This window comes from Camelus ferus, chromosome 21 (genome assembly GCF_009834535.1).
Source record: "Camelus ferus isolate YT-003-E chromosome 21, BCGSAC_Cfer_1.0, whole genome shotgun sequence".
Classification (NCBI taxonomy): Eukaryota; Metazoa; Chordata; class Mammalia; order Artiodactyla; family Camelidae; genus Camelus; species Camelus ferus.
The window spans coordinates 10,483,350-10,508,509 of record NC_045716.1 but is presented as its reverse complement, the minus strand read 5'-3'; the positions used below and the strand labels follow the sequence as shown (position 1 = coordinate 10,508,509).

Genomic DNA, 25,160 nt, shown 5'->3' with positions numbered 1-25,160 from the left:
CTTTCATTCCATGTTTTTCATTAACCTTTCTCATGGGAGGCACAAGAACAATACTGAGAACTCTTAGAGAAGAAAGTCTTTAGGTAGCTGATGACTTCCCAAGAAGCAGATAAAACAGGGTAAAGGTTAAAGTTTAAAGTTATTTTGTGTTTATTTTGGTGTATTTTCCTTTTCACATCACCCTAAACTACCTAGGTACACTGTTACAAACTGAATCTAGTTTACCCTAAAGTCACATGCCTATGGCTAGCAAAAGATCATCAAAGATACTTGTTGTTATGAAGATGATATTTGGAACATCTGAAACAAATTCGGGTAATTAATTACAAAATAAATTTTAGGATAACTTACTATTTTTTTCTAAAAATAATGCTAATAATGATGATGGTGATAATGATAGCAGCTAACATTTTTCGATCACTTAGTATGTGCTAGGTGTTACTGTAAGAACTTCAGTCTTTCTATGATTTCAAAATGCAGAATCCTCTGAAAAACAAGTATTTTTGTAACTGATTTGGCAAAACCTAAGCACATTTACTAGCAAACTTTAGCTGAGTGTTGTCAAGCTATTCAGTTTGTCTTTATAACTCTGCTCGTGTGAATATGCATTTGTTTTACTATGGGAATATTTGTCTGTTTGATTCCAGGATGCTCCTTCAGATTTCACTACACAGTATAAGTTTCATGCATCATTTTACCTTTCTCAAGTCAGAAAAAAATTGAGTTGCATATTACATTTGGCCACCAGCAGATGAGGAGTTGTGTTATCTCCTCCCACCCCCCCCGCAACTTACAGATGAGTAACCTGAGCCAGTAAACAGATTCTGAATTTAAACCCAGGCATTTTAGTGCTAGAATCTGTGCTCTTAACCACGATGCTATGCTGCTTTAGAAAAAGGAATATTTGAAAGCATTTCACAGAAATAATTATTTTGTTATCAATCGAATAAAACTCCAGTAAAGATAAATTCAGATTTGATAGGATTACTCCATTATTAGCTCTCTGTTCTGTTTCCTGTGTTAAATGCTATCTTAAACACTCATGGCCGTTGATTTTTTTTTTTTTTTTTTTTTAGTAGATTCTGCCAGCCTTGATTGTTTCATCGTCGACCTGACAATCTATTCTCCTTTGGACTTCTTAAATTTTCAAAAGCTTGTGTGCTTGTTTTAAAGCACGCTGTTGGGTCTTAACAAGAAAGAGTAAACTTTGCTGCTGAGGCAATGAAATTTTGAGGTGCTATATACGCTAAATAAAGAAGGAAGCCACCAAGCAGTTTAGTACAGCAGATAATTTGGACAGTAAAAGAAAAAAAAATTGTCACTTTAGCCATGCCTCTTAGTTTACTTATTGTTGGTGAGCATGTAGTTTACATATTATTCTTGATATATATATAAATGGGCAATATAGCCTAATGGATGTACTCAGAAGTATAGATAGAGAAAGTAATTCTTAATTTGCTCATTAATATGCCTTCTTTATTCAGCAGAATTTATTGAGTAGTAAGCAGGAATTTATTGAACTCTTACGTGCTTCTAACAGCTACTTTTGGTACATTTTTGGACTTGGAGCTATTAACAATATTTTCCTAACTTTCAATGGGAATGTAGTTTCAAAGGTAACCTAAGGTAAGAAATAGCTAAATATTTGTGTTTTAAATACATATATGTATATATATCATCTATTAGATATTGAGTACTTTTCCTTCTTAGTTTCTTAATCTTTAAAATTTTCATAGTCAATGTTACAGGAGCACAGAAAAAAGTCAATTAAATAGAGAAGAAAAACCATTTTTCAGGTAAGAAAATGAAACAATAGACCCACATACATGGTGCCTATATCTTTAATTATGATTGTGTATTTATTTTTTAAAATCACCCCTTAAAATATATGTTTCCAATAAATTCAGTTTTAATTCCTAGAATGCTGACTTTATTCGTTCACCAAGTCACCAATGAGACTTTCTTTGTGCCAGGTCCTATGCCAAACACTGGCCTCACAGAAATGAGGTTCCTGTCCTAGGGAGCTTGCCTAGGGGAGGGGATGTGACTGGGGCTCATGGTATTTTGGAATTAAGAGTAGGAGCATCTAAATATACTGTCATTATCAGGAAGTGCTTCTCATAGAAAGCTGTGACAACATTCTATCTTTAAGGGTGAGATAGATAAAGAAAGGTTCTTCTGTAGAGGAGTCAATGCAAGAGTCTGAAATTAGTGTTAAGTCACTTGGGAACCAGATGTTCTGGGAATAAAAAGTTTGTGGAGGGGAATAATAGAAGAAGCTTCTAAAGTTCTAGGGAGGAACTGGATTCAAGGATACACTTAAAGCCTTCCTGGATAATTGGAAAATCTGGTTCCCATTGACAAAAATACCCCCCAAAACAAAAAACCCCTGTATAGTGCAGCTGTGGCTCTCTGTTCTGTTTTAGTGGAGAAACTGACCTGTACTTTTTGACTTTCAATTAAATACCATTTTTCCCCCCAAAGTCTCAGAAAAAGTGAAAGCAGAAGAGTAGAGTATTGGCTAGGGAAGCTCCTACTCTTATTTATACTCTCCTTTATCCCCCTGTGAAGGAACTGGTAATGCACATTCAGGACCAAGGACAGTAATTGGGCCACCTTTCTCCAAGTCATGCCTCGGTAGGGGAGGGGTTGAAGTGGGCTGCCTAGACCAGCTGTGCCCGAGTCACTGGGTAAGTGTTCTCTTGCCCTTGTTTCTCTCTGGGTGTGGTCTTGCACACATGGGCCTTTCCTAGCCATTGTGGTGTCAAAGTACAGAGGTCTGAGGTTCATGTATGGACTTCATGGAAAAGGGGAATGGGATGCCTTCCAGCTTCTTTGATTGCCAGCCTTTAGACTTCTCTCTCAACTAGGCCAATTGAAGGTTACATACGGTCCAGCCCATGTTTCCAGTGTTGTGAAGAGAACGTATTGGGGTTTGAGGCAAAGGCCATCTGACCTTGTCCTTTCCACATGCATCTCTTCTAGAAACTCTGCAGGAAGGGGTGACCGACAGGACTGAATGTTTAGCATCCTGGTTTCTCTTATTCTTCTTTGATCTGTAGCACATGTTATCAGTGGGGTAAGATTTCCTGGGAGGGGACAAAAATTGATTTTTTTGGGGAAAATATCTTACTCTTTATAAAGCACAGACATACATATAGTACATATACTGATATACAGCATACCTGTGGTATTGAATTTAATGGGGGAAATTTAATGGGGAAAAAAAGGTCTAATAAGGCTTCTTAGGTGCACAGTAGTAAAAAAAAAATGTTGAGAAACACTGTTCTAAAGCATGGTGTCTCTTTTTCTTTCTCATTCTCTTTGTTGGGCAGTACAAAGCTACTTCAGTGACTCACATGCCATCTCTTTTCTGGACTCATTGTGTTTTTTTGCTCTGCCATTCTCAGCCCATAGCTTTCATCTTCAAGGTTGCCTTGTGGTTTGAGATGGTTGCTGCAGCTCTGCCATCATGTATAACTGATGGGGAGAAGAAAGAGGAGGGAAGGGCGAAAGGTACACATTAGCTAAATTAGACCCTTTTAAAGGCACTATCTGTGATGTCACTCAACTACCTCTAGATCTAAATTACTGGCTAGAACTTAGTTATGTGGACACCCCATTTAGAAGGGAGGTGGGAAGTGTAATTTATTTATTTGCCTATTTAAGGGCACATTGCCATTTTCTACAAAATTGGGATTCTATTTATAAGAAATAACAGGCAAATGGATATTGGACAAGCAACTAACAGTCCCTTTAGCTGTCCGTTTGTCATCCATTTGCATGGCAGCTATGCAGGGTACAGTATAATCTGTGATTTGAAATCGAACAGCAGCTAAGTGCCTCTGCTTGATGCTGGGACTCGTAAATCTGGTGGATTAAATTCTTGAACAAGCTGACTTTGGGAATAAGTAGATAAAAATGGATTAAATAAAAATTTAAAAATCAAATAAAAATATGAAAAGATTAAGTTCCTAAGAGTGTTTCCTGGTGGGGAAACACATGGTATTTGTAAGCTGAGAACTGGTTTCTTCATTCAATTTACAGATCTCTGACTCAGAAACTTTTGCATTTTGAATGTAGCAGTGGGACCCATTAATTATTGGTTAATTATATTTAATGAAAACATATTGCTTAGAAATCTTGAGTTTTGTGAATGAAAGGTAAATATTGAAGTTTCTTAGATATTAGTTAAAAAAAAGCATTGTGTTTCTTGCATTTGGATTTGCAACTCTGTTTTTCAAACAAAATGATGGTGGCATTTATTGAATGCCTCAAATTATAGAGTAACTGATAGCAGCAAAATGATCTTTTACAAATCTGTAAGTGCTAATATTTTTACCGTGTGCCAAGAATTTAGGAGGAAAAAGGAAACTGCAGTGGAAAATTTCCAATTAAATGTGTGGATTTTGGCATAATTACTTCCTTCAGCAATTAAAGTGGCATTGTAATGGCTGGCAAAGCTCCGAGATTTGGGCACGCAAACACAAAGCCATTTTAACAGTGCCATTGTGTTCAGCGTGTGGAATACATGACCTCAGTGCTTCTTGGGGCAGGAGGTAGGCAGTATTTGGCATTAACCTGTCTGTGTATTTCTCCCTGTCCCTCTTTTCTTTTTTTCTCTGTCTCTTTTAAAAATTAGGTTATCATTTTGAAGGACTGTGAGATAATAATCCTACAGGGATTGTTTTGGAGCACAAAAAATTACAATTTGAGGATAATTTTTGGAAGAGACTTCTCTGTTTTTAAGGAAGGATTTTTAAAAGTATACTGGCTCTTGGATTTTTAAAAACATTGTTTCTTTCAAGTTCTATTCTGTGTCTTTAAACATTCAGCAATGTGGGTCCCCTTGATATTCTGTATTTTGTACTTTGAATTCTATTAGATTTTAAGCATTCAAAATAAAAAATGTTAATTTAAATGACTTCAACTTTCAGTTGCTATCTTGCCTGTTCTTTCTGTCCATGTAAAACGCGACTTAGTTGTCTGCCTATTGGGGAATCAGATATGGGAATGTTTTCCTTCCGTGCTTTGAATATGTGAGGAAATGAGAAGACATCCTAAAAGAGTAGGTAGAAAGTGTTAAAATATTTAATTCTTGGGACCCTGAAGAAGACACTGGGGGGAACACAGAGGTGAGGGAGTACACGTGTAAATAGACCAGTGTGACTAGTGCACGCTCAGAGCTTAGATAGAGGCAAGTACAGGGGGATTTCAAAGAAGGCTTGAGAATTAAATAGGAGTTGGCTAGAGGGAGAAGTGTGGGGAGAGCATCCCATAAGGGGAGCATGGAATCTGTCAAGGAACGTTCCTGAGAGTGAGGTGAACACAGAAACTTCCCCTAAGGGGCAAGACTTTTTTCTGCTTTATTTACAGTTTGGATTTCATGCTAAAGATAATGGGGAGATTTTTAATGATTCAGAGTCTGGAAATGATGTGATGGGACTTACGATACTGTTGAGGTTGGACTGGAGAGTGCTCAAACTGGATGCAGGGAAATTATTTGGGAGATTATTGTGGTAGTCTGTGTGAGAGTTGGGTGGCACCTGGAGTTGTGATTCAAGTAGAGAAGAGAGGATGCATTTAAGGGATATGAAAGTAGAATCAGCAGGACTTGGTGACCAATGTGGAGCATGAAGACAGAGGAAGATGGTGGGTGGATGACTTCCAGGTACTTGGCTTGGCTGACAGATACGAATGGCTGATGATGTGTATTGTGATTGAGAACAAAGGAGAAACATGTCAAATAGATGATAACAAGTTGAATTGTAGAGACTGGGTGTGAGACATCTAAGTGAAGATGTCTAAGAGGCTAGTGACTTTGGGGATACCTCTGACTTCTGGTATTTGACTTATTTCTCTGAGGACTCCTTCTCAGTCTCTTAGGTCTACTTCCTTCAGGTGCTCATTAAGTGTTGGTAATTTCCAGAGTCCATATTCATCACTCTTCTCCACTCCGTTCCTGCTCACTTGTTCTCTTGGCTTCAGCAGCCTGCTCTGTTGAGGGCTCACAAATTATTATCTCTACACTTACCCTGAGTTGTAGTTACTCACTCTAACTATGTACTTGTCTTAATCTGAATATTCTCCAGGTATCTAAAGATTAACATAGCCTCATCTCCTATTCCTTTTACAGTGTAGGGTAGTCTAATGCTCAAGAGTACAGATGATAGAGTTAGACTTTCTCGGTTTGAGTCCTCGATCTGTCACTTACTAGCTTTGTGACTGTGAGAAAATTATGTAGCCTGTCTGTGCCTCAGTGTCTTCATCTATGAAGTGAGAATAACAATAGTACCTGCCTCATAATAGGGTTGTTACTGAAGATCAAATAAGAACGGTGCCTGGCGCAGTGGGAGACACAATATAAACATCAACTATAACCAGATCTTTCTGTATTGCCTATTCTGGTTAATGGCACTGCTGTTCAACCAGCTCCCCAAACCAGAAATGTGAGATTTATCTTAACTCCACCATATCATTTCATTCCACATCAAAGCGACATAAAGTCCTGTCAGTTGTCCATTCTCTCTGTTGTCTTCTCTCCATCTCCACCATCACTGCCCTGGATAAAGTCTCCTTCTGCCTCCTTCTCTAGACACTTCTCCACCTCATCCTGACCTTTCTTTACCATTTACAGTTCCTTACTGTTCTGTGTTATGTAGATCTTCTAGTGTCCTTGCACATCCTGATCCCCTGTGGAATGCCTCCTGTCTCTCTGGAATAGTTTCTGGCTGGTCCCCCAAGCGGAATAGATTATTCTCTGCTCCATGTCAATACTTCACCTTGTGTGGAGCTTAAATGTAGTACCTGTCATGCTTATTGTAATCATTTGCATGTTGTTCCCCCCTAAGACTATTTGGTTTGAATGAATCAACTACTTGAATTAACTCATTGGAGGATATGAGTTACACCTCTTGGCTTCAGTCAAGGGCAGATGTTAAACATTTATTTATTGAGCAGATCATCTGGTTTGTCATCATTTACATCTGTATTGAACAAAAACATCTCTGTAGTTACTTTATTTGCTGCTAAGAGGAGAAAGTTCCTTTTAGCTTTGTTAATAAAGTGCTCGCTCCATTCAGTCTTCCAAAAGTTAATCCTTTCCTGGTGGAGCAGTAATATTTCTTGGTAATTAAGTTTCTGGAAGAGCCAATAAAAAATATTATCAAGATGGTCCTTAGACTATAGCATGGGAACTGTTCTCTACTTTTTGTGTAGGAATCAGGAAGCCATGAAAGAGCATTGACCTACTGTCTGAAGACCAGCTGTTAAGACCGTGTAGGCAAATGCTTTATTGAGGCGGGTTGAGAGAGAAGAAGGCGTTTGAGTTGTAGCTGCTATGTGGCATTGAGAGGGAAGCAATACTCCTGCCTTAAAATTTGTACAGTCCAATCATAAATGAGGCATTCAGGGAAAAGAAAGGAGTTAATTTTACACTGCTTAGTCTCCAGATTTCTCTTCCCACTCTACCCTGAAGGTCCATTTTGGAGGAAAATGTCACACAAATTTAAATCCACAGTAGCAATAAAGGCACAATCATTATTTTTTCTGCATTAATTTAGCAGAAAGTAATTTTTCCATAAGATGTACTTACAGGAGAACCAACCACCTACTGCACAGAAAATAGTAAAATTCAAGTGGATGGTGGCACTCAATGGCTAATGAGTTATTCATGCTTGTTTGTATCAGTGCCTTGGCTCCCTGTTAGAGGCAGGAGTAAGGAACTGACCTTTCCAAACCAGTGCAGCTGGGCAACACCAAGGGTGTTCAGGTGGAGTCTGAGGCTCCTCACCTCCAAATTCATTCATGAAATGTTAAAAATTATCTGCAAAGACTTTTTTTTTTAAGATGAGAGAATGCTAAACTATCAGGGAAAACACTCTGTGGCTATATATTGTAAAAATAATGATTACTACTTTTTTCTATAATTCTTTGGTTTCTTAAAAGTTGCCATATGTTGCATTTCTTTTGATTCAGAAGATTATCTCATTAGTAGCAAAAGAAACAGGTTTAGAGAATTTTGCCCATTCAGTGGCAGAATGGGGGCTCAAAGCTAGGTTTTCTGTGCATCATTTGAGGGCTTGCCTCCTTAAGACTCAGAGCAGGGATGTGCTGGGCATGTGGTTTTCATGCTCCTGGACCATCAGAATGATGTGAACCTTCAGGGTGAATCTTCAGATTAGTCACCCATTCCTCAGTGGAGAGGAGTTTCTCTCTCATGCTTTGTGGTGCTCAGATACTCCTGTGAAATCTGAAGAGACTTCCAAATAGCAGGATTTGGTTACCAAATCTTTTGACCTTTGGTGAGAATGTATGTTTTGGAGGTATGCCTGGTGAGAGCCATGAAGGGGGCCAGTAAGTGTAAGTCAGTAAGGAGACTGGATACCTGAAGCTGTTTATTACTCTTAATGCAAAGTTCTGTTTGCTTAATAAAAAAAAAAAGTAGGGAAATGTGTTAACTGTATCTATAGGTTCACTTTTTAGCCAAACATATGATAATTATTTGTTATTTAAAATGTTTGATACCTTCTATTTTGCTTTAATAATTGGGATTGTTACTAAATCAACATGATAAATATATGGTCCTAAGCCTGAACTGAAACAGATCCGGACATGAAGGTACTAAGTACCTAAACCACCTTCCTTCCTTCTTCCTTCCCTCCTCCTTTCCTTCTTTCTTTTCTACATCTTTTTTTTTTTTAATTTAAACAAAATATTATTGATTTCTTAAATGGCATTATTCAGATGTTTAAGACCTGTATATTTCTACTTGGCATCTACATATTGTAAAACCTCATTCATGGTCCTAGTAACTCAAACAGATGGCCTTCAGCTCTTTGCTCTGGAGTTTTGTTTTGTTTCCCTTTATCCATTTCGATTCTCAAATTAACTTCTTCCTTTTTAGTTCTAGGCACAGAGTAGATGCTCTCCTTGCTTTGATTAAATTTTAAGTGATTACTGAAACCATCTAAGCTAGCAGATACTCTAATATAGTTCCTGGAGAGTATTAAAAGAGTATTTAATTATATGTATTTAGATATTTTCAAAAAGAGAGTTGGTCTCTCTCTTTTCTGAACTCCACTGTAGTTTATCTGCTCTCGTCTTAATGGTTTTCTATGTGTATATATGTTTTTATTTTCCCATTAGATTTCATATTCCTGGTGTCTAATTAGTATAGCCAAAGCCCACAGCATCTCCCTAGCACTTCTTAGTTTTTCAGTGAATTTTTTTGATGAATAAATAATAATATTTCAGGTGACATTTTTTTAGAGCAAAACCAGGTCTATAATTTCATTATTCTGTTTTAGTCATAAACAGTGACATTGCAAGTGAATCTTAGCCCTTGGAGTCAAGGAGTAAAGTCAAAACTCAGCTTAGAGGCTGTCTGTTTTTACATTAGCACTTGGAAAATAAATTAGTTGTAAGTAGGGGAAATTTTGCTTTATTTTATCTATATAACTCTCTTTTCCACAGTATTAGTGGAGCTAGATAGAGCCTTGGGGGGTTTTGCAGCATTCTCACTGGCCTTTACCAATTGTTTAAGCTGCTGTTCACTGAAATCCCATCTGTGTTGAAGCTCTGTTCTGCCAGTTTTTCCTACAAAACTCATACTATGCCCCATGCCGTGACTACTCACTAAATTGTTGAGTAACACATCCCAGCTTAAGGCCGGCCAGTGTTTCTTAAAGAGCACAAGTCCCCTGCACTTTTTAAGAATATAGATGCCACACATCTTCTCCTGAACATTCTGAATCTGTAGGTTCAGGACGTATCCTTGGCTTCTCATGGTCCTAGAATCGCTTCTTGGAAACCGTTGCCATTGAGTCAGACATTTATTTTGAATGGAATTCTGGGACTTTTAAAATGATGATTCTTCTAAAAATTGTGAAGCATTCTAAATGTGTTTAAAAACTGTGTTATAGGTATATTTATGAATTCTTTGACATTGCAGAATCAGTACTGATTTATGTGGCATTGCAGATGTAATTATAAAATACTTTCTTTGCTGCAAGTTTATTGATCTAGTGTATATTAACATGCCATTTTAAACACAATTTTTATTCATTAAAAAACCTCATTTCTAATAATAAAACTCCTATCTATTAGGAATGAAAACAAACCTCAAATTGCAATATTTTTTTTCTGCTGTTAATTTCTACATACACGATATTTACCTGCATTTAATCCCACATTTTATGTGTGACCTTTTATTGGAGAAAAATTTTCAGTATTTAAAATGAAGGTTATCTGCCTTCTTAGCACAGTAGGCAGCACGTCAATCTCATAAGGTGAAGGTACATAAATAAAATTTAAAAAAATAAAATGAAGGTACAATCTAAGATGCCTTTATTACCTCTAGTAATGGTCCATATTTGGTGCTAATATTGATCTTGAAGTTGGATAGTGCTGAATTTTTTGATTATTGAAGAGTCTAAGGATTAATTTCAAATGTTTTTTTTATAAATGTTGGTTCTCTGAAAATTAAAATGAACTGACAATACACAGTAATTTAATGCAGACTTCTATTAATTACAGCTAAATGAATGGTTACATAGCCCAGTGAGGTCATTATGATAATACACGTGGATTAATATTCAATATAAGGACCTTTACCCACCCTCCTTTTTAATTTTACAAATGCATCTTTTATAAGAGGAGTCTAGCATTCTTTAGAATGTGATGCATTGAAAGGTTGGGAATTAGGAGAATTACTGTGGAACTTATAAATTTATGGGTGATTAGAATTCCTCACAATGCCTTAATCGATTTTTTCTTTTTTTTAGGGACTTTCTCCCTCGAGGGTCGGGCATTGTAACGAGAAGGCCTCTTGTGCTGCAGCTTGTTACTTCCAAAGCAGGTAATGACTGAGGATGTTTGCCACATGGCTGAGAGTGTCTCGGGGTACCTGTTGCCTCCATTCCTGGGTGCTGGGTTGTAGCAACAGAAGCATTTTTGTGATCACTCTGCTGTGGGTAGCTACCTATATTTCTCTCCAAAATGCTCCCTTCTTCATTGCTTTTTGAACTTTTATTACATTAAAAGGAGAGTCTCATTTGCATATAGACTTTAAACATCTGCTATTTTTTGTGCCTAGAAGATATTTTCCCATTGTAATACATCTGTATAATTTTACAGCGTGACATAATAACCCTTTGGTATACTTCCTTCCTGCTTGTGCATGTGTGCGTGTGTGTGTGTGTCTGGGAATTTTTTAAAAGTAATTTAACATCCATCTAATATCTGCATGCATATGTATAGTGTATGTATACCAGTGTCTGTATTTATGGCCATATCTGTATTTAGATCTAATGTGCAGTTTTTGCCCCTCTCTTTAACACCATGACAATTTGATGGGCAAATGAGCTTTGTTTTCACTTTAAATTCTTAGTAACTGGTGATGTTGATTTTTTGTGTGTGTTTATTTGGTGTTTCTATTTCTTTTTTTGTGAATTGGCTAATTTTATCTTTCCTTATTTCTTTTTGACAATTTTACTACTTTTTCTAACAATTTCTTCAAATGCTTAAGATTGAAGCACTTATAAAGATCGTGCCTCATAATGTGCAAAAACCAAGGTCATGGAAGTTTACCCTTATGCTTTCTTCTAGGAATTTTATAGTTTTGTCCTTACGTTTAGGTGTTTGATGCATTTTAAGTTAATTTTTATATATGGTGTAGGGTGAGAGCCCAACTTCCTTTCTGCATGTGGACATCCAGTTGTCTCAGCACCATTTGTTGAAAATACTATTCTTTCTCCATTGTATGTTTTTGGCACTCTTGTTGAAAATCATTTGGGCATGGATATATGGGTTTATTTCTGGACTCCCAGTTCTATTCAGTTGATCTATATGTCTGTATTTGTGCCTGTACCATACTGTCTTAGTTACCCTTGCATTGTGCTAAGTTTTGTAAATGGTAAGTATGTATTTATCTACTTTGTTCTTCTTTTTCAAAGTTGTTTTGGCTATCCTGATTCCTGTGAAATTCTATGTGAGTTTGAGAATCACTTTGTTTTATACCAGGAATGCAAGATTGATTAACGTCTGAAAATCAAGTAATGTAGTGTATCATATCCATAGAATGAAAACAAAAATCACAGGATCATCTCAATAGTCTTAGAGAAAAGCATCTAGGAAAATCTCATACCCCATTATGAAACAGTTTCCTCAACTTGATAATGGACATGTATGAAAAACAGCTACCATCATACTCAATCGTGGAAGACTGAATGTTTTCCCTGTAAGATTGGAGACAAGATAAGGATGTTCACTCTTGCCACTTCTGTTCAATGCTGTGCTAGAGGTTCTAGCCAGGGCAATTGGGCAAGAGAAAAAAAAAATAGAGGACATCCATATTGGAGAGTATAGAGTAAAATTATCTCTATTTGCAGATGGTATGAGCAAGTAGGTAGACATTCCTAAGGAATTCACTAAAAAACTGTTTGAACTGATAAATGAGTACAGGTTGCAGGGTAAAAGATAAAGATATAAAAATCAGTTGGATTTCTATCCACTTGCAATGTACAATCAAAAAATTCAAACAATTTAATTTACAAGAGCATCAAAAAGAATACACTACTTAGGGGTCGCTCTCTCTCTTGCCTTTTGAGAAGGCCCGCACTCTGTCTGTGGAGTATGTATCTGCCTTTACTTTAACCACTCAACCCCCATGTACATCTCTCTAAATAAATCTACTTCTACTTAAAAAAAAAAGATACAGTACTTAAGAATAAATTCAACAAAAGAAGTACAAAACTAATACTCTGAAAATTAGAAAACATTATAGAAAGAAATTAAAGAATAGCTAAATAATTGGAAAAACATCCCATGTTCACTGATTGGAAGACTTAATGTTAAGATGGCAATACTTCTCTATACTTAAAGTGGATCGACAGCTTCAATGCAATCCCCATCACAATCCAGCTGGCTTTTTTGGTAGAAACTGTAGATATTTTTAACCATTTCTTAACATTAAAAAAAAAAAATCTGAGTTTAATCCAAAGGAATGTACTCAAATGCTGTCACTTGGAAAAAGTAAATTGCGTACAAATCTACAATGCACCAGCTTCTATTCTAAGATACAGGAGTGACTCTGGAGATATAGGAGTGACTAGGATAAACTCTGTCCCCTTCTGGTGATTTATATTCTGGTTATGTAATTTTTAATGTACAGAAGTTTTATTCTTCAAGGTTGTAAAATTGATACATTTACGTTTAACAAAAAGTAAATGTTTAGTATAATTTTTTTCCTTTTCATACTTAAAAAATTTTTTTTAACATTTAGGTCTGAAATTGATTTTCACTTATGCTGAAGTATTTTTTTCCTAAAAAATCTCCTTTAACTTATATTCTTACTGCCATCTACTTCTGAATATCTTTTCTGTTTTATTATGCCAGTACTACAGTGTGTAACTTTTAACGGTTTATAATTTGCTTTAATGTCTATCAGGGCTGTAGTCCTCCTCCAATTATTTATTTTTATTTAGGGGTTCTTTTCTGTTTGTGACAAAGTTCAGAATAATTTCGTAAAGACAAAACTATTGCCACTAGGGTTATTTTAACTTCAGTAGATTCATTAGGGAATAATTAGTATCTTTAAAATATTCCCTTTTTTTTCCAACCCAGGGACTGGCTATATTTTTTATTTGCTCAAATCTTTATTTTTTTTTAGGAAAATTCTTGATGGTCTTTATACAGTGTCCATGCATTTCTAGTTAGGATGTTCATATTTGTTTTTTTTTTTTTTTTTGTTCTTGTGGTTTGGTTTTTTTCAATTATATTTTCTAACTTGTAATTGCAGATCTATTTTTAATTTTAATTTTTAAATTAACCACCTTACTCTGCATTTGACAGACTGAAATATTTTAATTGATTCTCTTGGGTATTTTAGTTAAATAGTAATTTCATTTGCATTTCTTAATTTATTCAACAAATACTTACCATGCAAATACTGAGATGGCTGAGAAAAGAGATGTATTGACGAGAATATTAATAAGCTCCATTGCAGTGGGGGCTTTTTGTTGGGTATTGCCATGGGAAAGATATTCTTACATGTTGAGCTCCTTTGAGAAGGTGCATCACATGCTTTCCTCTTTATACCCTTTCGTCAAGTCTTCCAATCTTGTCCTTTCTAAGCCCCTGGCATTTCTTTTATTACTTCCCATTAATCAGTGAGGCTCATACCTCATGTCCCTCCTCTCTCTTCATGTGAAGTAGACTAAAAATTATTTCCTCAGGAAAAACTTACTGTCCTCACAAACCTTCAGGAACCTCAAAAGGGGGCTTTTGCATTGCAGCACCTGTTTTAGCTGATGCCAGCTGAGAGCTGCCCTCCCCTCAGCACTTTTGTTTTACCCTAAAGGCACTGTTCATAGGAAAGTCTGGGGTATGAATACAGGCATGGGTTGATGCAAGACTAGCAAAATGGCAAAAAGAAGCAAGAGGGGGATATATTGTCACTGCTCATTTAGTTTACGGGTGCTTTCAGATCCTAACTGGGATAAGTTCCACAAATACCACTCTCAGTAGATTCATTCATTCAACCAATGTTTATTGAGTGATTCCTGTGTACCAGGCAAATAGCCCTGTCATCATGGAGCTTATATTCTTGGGGAGAAACCAACAATAAGCAAAAAAAAAAAAAAAAAAGAAAAAAGAAAAAAGAAAAAAAAGAATGTTAGGTGATGAAAAAAGTGAGCATTCAAGCCATGACGATATTTGTGTAAGCACAGGGAAGTTAGAAAATTCTAAGATGGGATCTGCTTATGTGTTTGAAGTTTAGGAGGCTAGTAGGTCTGGAGGTGGAGTGAGTTTGGAGGGGCAGTAGAAGACGGGGTAAGGAGAGACAGTGTTGTTGACACAAGAATAAAGCTGACTGGTAGGGCCTTGTAGGCCAGGGACCTTGAAAGGGAACACGATAGGAGGATTAGAGCTTTAAAGTGGGTGCTGTTGACTGTAAGAGAAGGAAATGATAGAGTGATTCAGGGATTGGGGAGTGGGTTAATACTTCCTTCATTCATGAGGAGGGTGGAGGGACACGTCTTCTGTTGCACCCAAGTGGAAAGAGGAAAATGTGGGGGAAACTGTAGGTAAATCTAGTTGTAATGAATTCCTCGTTTGATGACTTTATTTTCTCTAGGAGAAGTAGGAGACAAAGTATAATGATTATTTTATCTTTTTATTTCCATTAGCATGTCTCTCCTTTCTCTTTAATGCCCTATTACATTGGCCAGGACTTCCAGAACCATGTTGTGTTCGTAGTGTGATGAAAATGCTGCTTGTGTTAAGTTATGCATATATTACTTACTGTTTGTTTTTCTTGGTAAGGAACTATTTTATTCCTAATTTTTGAAAGATTTAAAAAATCAAGTAATTAGGTATATAACTTTATTGAGTGCCATTTTGGCATTTATTTATTTAAAATTATTTATTTTTTAAATTAAAAATTTTTATTTTGGGGATGGGGGATGTAATTAAGTTTATTTATTTCTTAATGGAGGTTCATGGGGATTGAACCCAGGACATTGTGCATGCTGAGCACAGTGCTCTACCACTGAGCTATACCCTTTCCCCACTCTTTTGGCATTTACTGAGATGATCTTTTAAAGAACTCATATGTTCATCCTTACATTTACAGATTTCTTATTTAAGCATCCTTACATTCCTAAGATATACTTGATTATAGTAACTTATTCTTTAACTGTTTTGTAAATTAATTCCACTGATTTATTTAGGTTATTTACATTCCTTTCTCTGTCTGCACATGTATTGTTGTGGAGTTATCAAATGAAAGCTATGTAAGTCAGCACAAAATGGAGTAACTCTGTCTCTGTCTTTTGACTTTCTTCTACTAGCTTTTGGCACTCTTAAAAACCCAGTGATGCATTTTGGTTTCTGTTTCCAATTAAGGAGGTCTGCTAGCCTGGCTTTTTACAAGGGGTTGTCCTTTGCCTCAGGGGTTCAGAGACTGCAGCTGTGGGCAGTATGAGCCTGGGCAGGGAGACTTGAGGCTGTGGTTGTGCTGGGTCCAGGGGCAGGCATGGGTGTCATGCAGGTAGGGAGTATGCAAAACCATGTGGATACTTAGTGTTCTGAAGGAGAGATGTTCCTGCCATAACTCTAGAAACTCTTATAAAAGGATTGCTAGCCCAAGACAGTGACCATGGAGAAAGCTATCATAATAAGTTGTTGTCATGTTTTGAGCATTAATTATGTATCAGCACTGTGCACTTTGAAGATATTTTTGTTTAATCTTTACATGAACCTTCTGAGATAAATATCATTCCCATTTTAAAAAAAAGAGCCCCAGCAAGGTTAAGCTATTTGTCCAAGGCTACACTGTTGGTAGGAATGGGGATTGTTACTGGTATCTTCCTGACACTGTTAATGTTTCATTTTTAAAATAAGAGACTCAAAACCGCTTCATTTATATTTGCAGGACACACTTTATATTTTTATAGGGTATTTTTAATGTAAAGGAGCATAAATATGTGAATGATATATATAGAAATTGTTTGGTTAATTCATAATTATTATCTAATTTTCAGCTTAACATCCATTCAGTAATAGTTAACTGTCTCCGTCTGCTCCTGTTATTAGTTGCTAAATGAAGCCAAAACTTAATTAGAGATGTTATGCCTTATTCTATGTAATTTGTTTTAGGACATTTAGAATTTAGCACAGAGGGCATTCCAAGAAATCACAGTGTTGTGAAAAAGGTGAGAAAAATCACCTCTATTAACATTTTTAAGTGATAAGGTCATGGTAGTTTGGTTTCGGAGAGAGGTATTTCTGAAGATACGGCTTGGGAGGACAGGAGCTGGACCAAGCAGCAGGAAGGTGTGCAGTGAGGACTGCAGTGTGAAGAGGGCGGAAGTAGGGAGAAGGCCTTCATGAGACAAGAAGCCTGTATTTAGTGCCTTTGGGCTTCCTCCAGTGCCACGCTGACACCAGGTCCCGAGATCAGGCCGCCCACCTGTCTTCCCATCTCTATAATCAGCGACATTGTGGTAGCTTGAGGCTGGTCATGGTGGGGGTATTTACAGTACAGAAATTGGCAAATGCTACAAATCAGGACTTTTCCGCCAGGAAAACAGGGTGCCAGCTGTTAAACATTTAACAGCACACCACTGGTTTCCTTCTTTTCAACGCCTGATCTGTTTACTAGTTAAATGACATGTCAGACTGAGAAAGCAGGTGTGTCTGAGTGTAATATTTTGATGAACTACTGAGAATACTGAATACTTTAAGAAGTGATGCATTTGGAATTTGTTATGCCCCTTGAAGGAGAAGGGTTTTTTTTAAGACATCAGAATCCAAATCATTCTCTACATTAAACGTTACTGTTAAGGACTGACGTAAGTAAAGCCTGTAGGTCATGGTTAAGGACAAGTAGTTTTGTCTCCTGGAGAACTTTGCTGTTAAAATATTCCTCTAAATGCTATAATATTCCCTCATTCTATTTTATTTTAATGACTTAACGTAAGAAAGGAAGACATTAAAAGTCAGAAATTACAAAATGCGTACTTTAAAGGTAATTGTTCAAATTACTGAAGTAATCTTTCTTTTGTGAAGGATTTCCTTGCTGCTTCCGCTTTTCATTTGTGTCAAATATTAACTCATCAAAATTTGACTTACCACCTTTATATCGCATCTGCTGCACAATATAACATGTGTCCATGTTTTAAAAACTGCCTTAGACTGGCAATTTATTAGAGAATTATTACTATGTAGTATCTTGGGTCCTTGATTAGAATTGCTGTACTGATCCATTTAATAAGGATGCTCAGTAGCAGAAATCAGAAAATTTGTTTCTGAGGGACCAGATAAATGATAGGATGAGGTGGAGACACACAAAGTTCAGGCAGCAGGTCTGAGAAGCAGCAGGAAGACTTGTGAAGGAGGCAGACCCCTGAGTTCTGAGTGATGGGCTGAACACTGAAGTCCATCTTCAGGTCAGCAAGGAGAGAAAGCTCTGTGAGTCCCAGTGGAACTGAGCCAAAGAGCATTTGAGGAGATTGCTTCCTGCTCCAATAGCTAGGGAATAATTAATTTTAGAGAAAAACATCCACTTTTTGCAGGTGACATATTTGAAAGAAATCTGTACATTAGTTAGACTTTAAACCCTGTTTTATGTACAGTGACCAGGACTTATTTTCTGATTTCAAAATTAGGCTGACACATACTTAGTGGAAACATTCAGGTACTGTTTTGAATAATGACATCAAACATATTTCAAAACCACCTACCTTAATTTTTACATTTAAATATCTGAATTTAATTAAAATTGGTATTTTAGAATAAGATAGTCTGTTTTTGCAGAGGATAAAATGTTAATTATTTTTGCTGTAAAAAGTTAATCTCATAGGTGAAAACAAATGTGATTCTGAAAACATTCTTTCTTAACTACAGCTTTGACCTTGTTCTGCTCCAGTGCTGGTTCCCTGTTGCTTTCCATATAAGGTACAAGTTACCACATCAAGTACAGATTCATAGTTTAAAGTTCCTTGGGTATAGTTATTCTTACATTTCAATGTGCATGAAATACCCTGTGAATTCCTGGGTATCCCCCTCAGAGATTTTGATTCAGTAGGTCTGGGGTGGGCCACCAGGTTCTGCATCTTAAAGAACTATTACCCAGTGCTTCTAAAGCTGTTGGTCTTTGAATCACACTTTGAGACACAACTTAACAGTTTTATCTAATTATTTTACTATTGTTATCTTTTCTTTTCTAGATAACCTCTCCCTCTTCCTTTCAATAGGCTCTTTTTGTTGAGGAGTCACCTGCTCTTTAAAAAGTTGCCTAAATTCATGATAATGGAGTCTTTGTACAGGTCTAATCATTGTGCGTTGAATGTGGCAGGCATTCATTTAATGCTGAACTGAATTCTCTTCCTGCTACCTGGGCATCTGTCTAGCTTAGACACCAGCACACTTGGCCTGGTATTTAAAGAGTCTGAGGATCTTCACAGACTGTGAGAGGTTGAAGTTCTAATAATGCCAGGTTTTCTTATATAACCGACCTACCTTCCAGGTGTAAGTGTAGAAATGTGTGAGTCATCCAGGTGGCATCTCTGTAACAGTAAGTGTATATCCACTCATCCCTTGGAGCTGGGGTAGTCCTCCTGGATTTATTATAAACTTAAGAATTCCCATTGGCCCAGTGGTATGTCACATAGTTTTCAAGCACATAATCTTAATTTTGGAAAATGTCAAAAATAAATTAGAAATATTTTGTGGAGGAGTTGGACAATGAGGGGATGTTAGGTTTCCCAAGAAATTTGAGGATCACCAGCATAGAAGGGATCAATGGATTGATTTGCCTTTCTGGAGGATGCTTTAGGTTATTTATTATTCCATGAATACTGGACACAAATATAATACATGAACTTCCAAAGGTCCTAGGAGGAGCAGCATTCTTATTAAATGGATGGATGGAGAGGCTATAAACATGTATTAAGGTAGGACTGTGTTGAAATATTCCCACATTTATTACCTATTTCATAGAGAGGCCAAATGGTTCTCTTTCAGGATTTTTAATAAACCCTGGTTTTGTGGTTGGGGGCGGGAAAGGTAGCTAGTGCTGTTTGGGACTTCCATCCAGACCTACTTTAAACCTAGTTTGATTGTTTTTTTCAGGTCACTGTTCTTTTTAATATTTGAATAACTCAAGAAATTAAACTTGTCTTTATGTATAGTTATTGAAATCCTACTGTGAATAACTGGTTATACTCATTTCTTGTTTTCTTTTTTCATTTCTCTTTCTTTGCTGGCAACACTCTGAAACTTTTTTAAACCGGTTTTCTCTTGTTACCCTTTTTTCTCAGTTTAAATATTGGCTCCATGTTTATTAATAGACTTGGGATTTCTAGTAGCTCAGTTATGTACCTTTCAGTACAAAGGCAAGAGCAGTTTTCACTGAACTCTCAAAATTTAGAGAAAAGTTGAAGAGCTATTCTAAGCAGAGCTGACCCCAAATTTATTTCTTCATGGTTTGATGACTGCCTTTCAACAATGCATATATTTCCATTTAGGAAGAAAATGACTCAGTAAAAGGTATTCTCTACTTCTCCCCAAAGAAAATGAAGAATAATACATTTCAATTGAATTAGCACTCTTGATTGTGAGGTTAAGGTGATTTCTGAGTTGACAATAATTTGTCGTTTTTTTAGGTCTGTTCTATTTTAGGGAGAAGATATTGAAGCTTGTATCTACCTTGAGTTTCCAAACAAAAAATTGTGGTTTCTAACCTTAACCCCTTCTGGTCCATCTGATACTTACTCCAGACTTGTCTGCTTTAAGTGGTTAGATGAAAGCGAGGTATCAAGTCCCTTAATTTGGGGGTTTTTCTTTTTTTGTATTCCCCTCCCAGCTCCCTTTTTTAAAAATGTATTTTCTTTAAATAATATTGAAGAGGACTAAAAGATAAGCTGTAGAGTTGCTAACATCTGTTCAAATCTGAGAGGAGGAGGTACGATTTTTCAATAGTAAGAAAATGAATAGACCTGTTTTACATCATTCCCATGGCGATAGCCAACTAATAGTGATTATTTAACTACCCCTTCCCCGTTTAATTGTTTCCCCTTGGGCTTCTAACAACAGGAATCATAGATCACAGATGCCCCCTGTATTAGCATTTGTTAGATGAGTCAAGTAGTTTGGAAAGCATTTTCTCTGCCTTCTCCTCTGTTTTATCCTTCCTACTGTCACCGCCTGCATCTTCCTCTCCGTGTAGCACTGATGTCAGTAGTCACTTGACCAGCAGGGCAGGATGGGTCATCTCATCTACTGTTGAATGGTGTGGTCTTCAAGTTTAAGAAAATGGTTGTTCTGTTGTCTGAGCAGCATAGGAACGGATCATAGTTGAGCTGCTCTGCTGGTTTGTAAGATGGTTTTATATTAACTGAAGGTGTTCATTTTGCAAAATGAACTAAATTCACAGTAAGTACTTTTCAATTGTTAGTTTAATCTTAACAATCTCTTGCAAGCCTGGTGGAATTTCTGAATGTTTTCCCAAAGTATACTTGTTTTTTATCTTTGTGGTTTTGCATTCATTCATTCATCTGTTCATTAAGCAGATTTTAATACCCACAGTGTGCCATGTAACAGAGAAGTTGCCAGTTTGTGTCCTGCACACCATGTTTCTTCAGTTGTTTTCCTGTTATTCTCATCTTGACTAATATTTAAAGAGAACTGATATTTTTAACCTCAGCATAAGTAATGCACTGGATGGAATTCTCTCTCTCACTTAACTTGAGTTTTTCATTGTTCCATTATGTAGGGATTTAGGGTTATGCAATATTTTACAAGTATTATGAAAAGTAGGACTGAAGCTCGTATCTTTGTAAAGTGTGTTGAAAGCAATTTGAGGGTTGAAAGCAAAGGCATGCCAACTGTGATTGCTATTTTAAATATCTGTGTGCCCTTGTTACTCTCATTCCTCATCAAAATCCTGTTTCTTGACATGTGTATGATGTATCCGACTCTTCAACATTGTATTATTTTAGCATTTCGTTTTGCTACATACATGTCTACTAAGGTCCATATTAGACTTTACGTAAGCTTTTCATCGACCAGGTATTAGTGCAGGATTCAGAATAAACAGAAACGTACTTAAATATAGAGCAAGGTTACTTTGATTCACAGGATGGAATCTTGAGAAGTTGTCTCAATTGTTGCTGGCCTTGCTAAATGAATTATTTGTATCTATGCTGAATTGTTAACATTGGGTGTTCATAAAAGTAAATACATAAAGAACACGTATTAAACAAATGTTTACTGAGCATGTTTCTCTATTCATGTGAAAGCTATTTCTTCAGGTTATTAGGGGTGTACTAAGATATATATAAGACACAGTCTGTGCACTTATGGGATTGTACTGTTGTGTCGGCTTGTTGAGAATAAGCCACACTTAGAAAGAAGGTCTACATACTGCAGCTACCAAATGAGCGAGAACGATGGAAGTGAATGTTTAGAGGTTGGGTCTGGGGAATGCTTCCTCGTGGGAAAAAGCAGCCATCCCCTTCCCTGTGCTGCCCCAGCCTCACGTTTAGACTTCTGCTGTGGAGTTCATCTTGGTGTATCGTTAACTGGGATATCTATGTCCACCCCACTAGGATGTCTGCTCCTCAAGGGTGGGGACTGATGGGTGAAGCTCGTTGTCCTCATCTATAGTAGCCACACTTGAAGTATTCTTTGTTTTATTCACGTACCAATCAGGAAGGAAATTTATTTTATCGATTTTTTTTCTTTCATGAACCCACATACGTTTCCTATTTCTGGTTCACTGCTGTCTTTTTCTAATTATCCCCAATAGCAGTGACTTCGTACTTTTATATAATAAAACAGAGTATCTTGTAGTTAAAGAAAAGCAGACCGAAGTGAATACATAATAATCCTACACATTTTTGCATAAGAGGAATTGATAATTGGGAATGATTACTACAGTTTGTATTTTGCTTTTTTTGTTTTTATTTTTATTGGGGTTGATCTCTTGGTCTTTTTGTTACACATATATTTGGATTTTTTTGTTCATTTATTTGAGTTGAGGATGGGTAGGTAAAGGACTTACAAGAGAAATACAGAGTAGATTTAGCACAGGTGGCTTGGGTATTTAGTGAGTCAGCTGTTGGCAGAAGATACCTCATGTGCTGGTCCAGAATGTTTTCAAATGCTGCTTGCTTGATATTGTTTTGTTTTAAATGGAATAAGGCATCTGACAGTATTTTTCTGCTTGGAGCCTGGACCTCAAATGTGCGGTCCAAGTTACTCTTCCCGAAAGTATTGGCATCAAGTTTAGCCTCTTCCCAAGGAACCATGAGTCCTAGTAGCTCAAGTAAAATAGTACAGATATATAGCAAACTTTTATATAAACTAATAAGCAAAATGCAAAACTAAAACACTTATTTAAATAACACAACTTTAAGGAAATAAATTAAGAGATGGTACCAGTGAGGGGAAATAATAGGTAAACATTAGATTAATTGAAAATGTCATTCATTCCACAAATACTTAATGAGAACTTCTCTGCACTAGACGTGTAGTGAACAAAGTGGGCTACCCTGACCTTATGGGGCAAGACACACAATAAACAAAACTAAATAGGTAAATTACGTAGGATCATAGATAGTGTTAAATGTTATGGAGTAAAAGAAAAAATCTCTGGGTAAGGGGATTGGGATCACTGAATTGCAATTTCATATAGTTTTTGCATGTAACAAAGCCTTTGAGGAGCTGAGGGGTGAACCATGTGGCTGTCTTAAGGAAGAGCGTTCCAGGCAGAAGCGAGAGACAGTGCGAAGCCCCAAGGTGGGCATATGCCTGGCTTACTGTGGCCTATATCAGAGAACTTTCTTGTTTTCATTCATAATGGTTAAGGGTTAGAGGTTGATTGGTTGACTTCCCATCCTGGCTAACAGGTTATAATCATTGGTTCCATAAATGTATTACTGATTTTTCAAAGAATAAAAACTCAGTGAAGTATATTTAAAGAAAAAGTTACTTAATACAGGGATCGGCAAATTTTTACTGTAAAGACCCAGGTGTTTTAGTCTTTGTGGGACATATGGTCTCTGTCTCAACTGCTCAACTCTCCTGTTTCATCCTGAAAGCAGCCATAGACAGTAGGTAAATAAATGGGTGTGGCTGTGTTCCACTAAACTTGATTTATAGACTCTGACATTCGAATTTCGTAGAATCTTCCTTTTGATTTCCTTTTAGCCATTTAAAAAATAAAAACTGTTCTTAGTTTAGGGGCTATATAAAAACTGTTGGCAAGATTTAATTAGGTTATAAGACCATAGTTTGCCAACCCTTGATTTAAAACACACTTAAGGCTTTGATTCACAAACATTACAGGATTTTATAGTGCTTAAGGGATATTAGTCTGAGCATCACTTATTATTGTACAACATTGGAAATAGATTGTTTTGGTATGGATTTATAGTAAAGATCTAATCTCCTATAATGGTATACTACGTTACTGTCTTTTTTTTTACCCCCTAAAGAGGATGATGCAAAATTGGAAAAATATCCACTTATTTACATTTTCTTGGTTCATAGGGTTTTATTTGGGTAAGAGTTTATATTAAATAGATAATATACAGCAGAGATATATGAATGGGTTGGTGAACATCTCAGAAATAGAAGAATTAACCATTAGAAAAAGTGTTAAATTTGGTAATATGATGAATTTAAATGTCTTATAAAGGAGAATTTTAGGAAGTGAATTTTTGCAACCCATACTTTATTATTGAAGCCAATTTTTTAAAGACCTTAGTAAGTACTTATGAGAGGTTATTTCAGAATTTAAAATTCATGATATATCCTTATTCAGTGATGGAGGAGTATAAGGAGTTGATGGTAGAAGCAAAGAAAATGAGCTGGTAGAGGTTGGATTGGTGGCCTAAAATTTTTTTCTTTTTCTTTTTTTTTTTTATGGTTAGAAAACTACCACAAAGTACATTTCTAAACTAATTTTCATTTTCATCTTGTTCTGAAACAAGGGGCCAAGATTGGGAACAATGGGAGTTGTCAGGGGAATACTCTGCTGTTAATCTTATCCAGTTTATTTCTCATTTGAGATACTGTGTTTTGCATCTCTAGAAGTTCAATTTGCATTTTCAAAGAATATTTTTCATTTCCCTCCTCATTAACTTCATGGTTTATTCAGTCTTCTTGAACATATAGAATACCTCTTTGTAATTTCTGTTTCTTTTCCTCTTGTGAATTTCATGTTGTGCTGGATATTGTTTAGTAATTTTGGACTTTTCTCTGATGTGAGTTAACAGGCATCCATCTGATCTCTTACAGGCTTGCTTTTGAAATTCATCAGGGTGGCTCCAGAGCAGCCTCTAGTTAAGGGCAAACTTGACCTCATTATTGACTCTACTTCAAGTCTCAGATACTAGTAGTCATTTCCACTCTTGTGCATTGGAATACCAGCTACCCCACGCTTTTTGTGAGCATGGGTATTATTCCTGTTACTTCTACGCTCTAGTGGTTCTTTCTTCCAGCCTTAGTACTGTCCTTACATGCATTCACTTGATCAGTACTAAGGAGACTTGTCTATGAGTCTCTGGAATGTTATTTCACTCCACAAAATTCTAGCTGCCTTAGCCCCCTTGAACTCTGGATTCTGTTTTTTCATCTTTCTGAGACCACTG

The 25,160-nt window shown here is 36.5% G+C and overlaps 1 protein-coding gene across 9 annotated transcripts in view; it reads left to right on the top strand.

Annotated features, from left to right (window-relative positions):
- The window catches only part of DNM3 (dynamin 3), a 475,573-nt gene that overhangs the window by 59,047 nt on the left and 391,366 nt on the right, over positions 1-25,160 (top strand). For all 9 annotated transcript variants that reach the window (XM_032463725.1, XM_032463729.1, XM_032463731.1 and 6 more), the window contains exon 2: positions 10,785-10,858. In XM_032463725.1, coding sequence (XP_032319616.1) covers positions 10,785-10,858 — 74 coding nt within the window. The remainder of the gene's footprint in view (positions 1-10,784; positions 10,859-25,160) is intronic.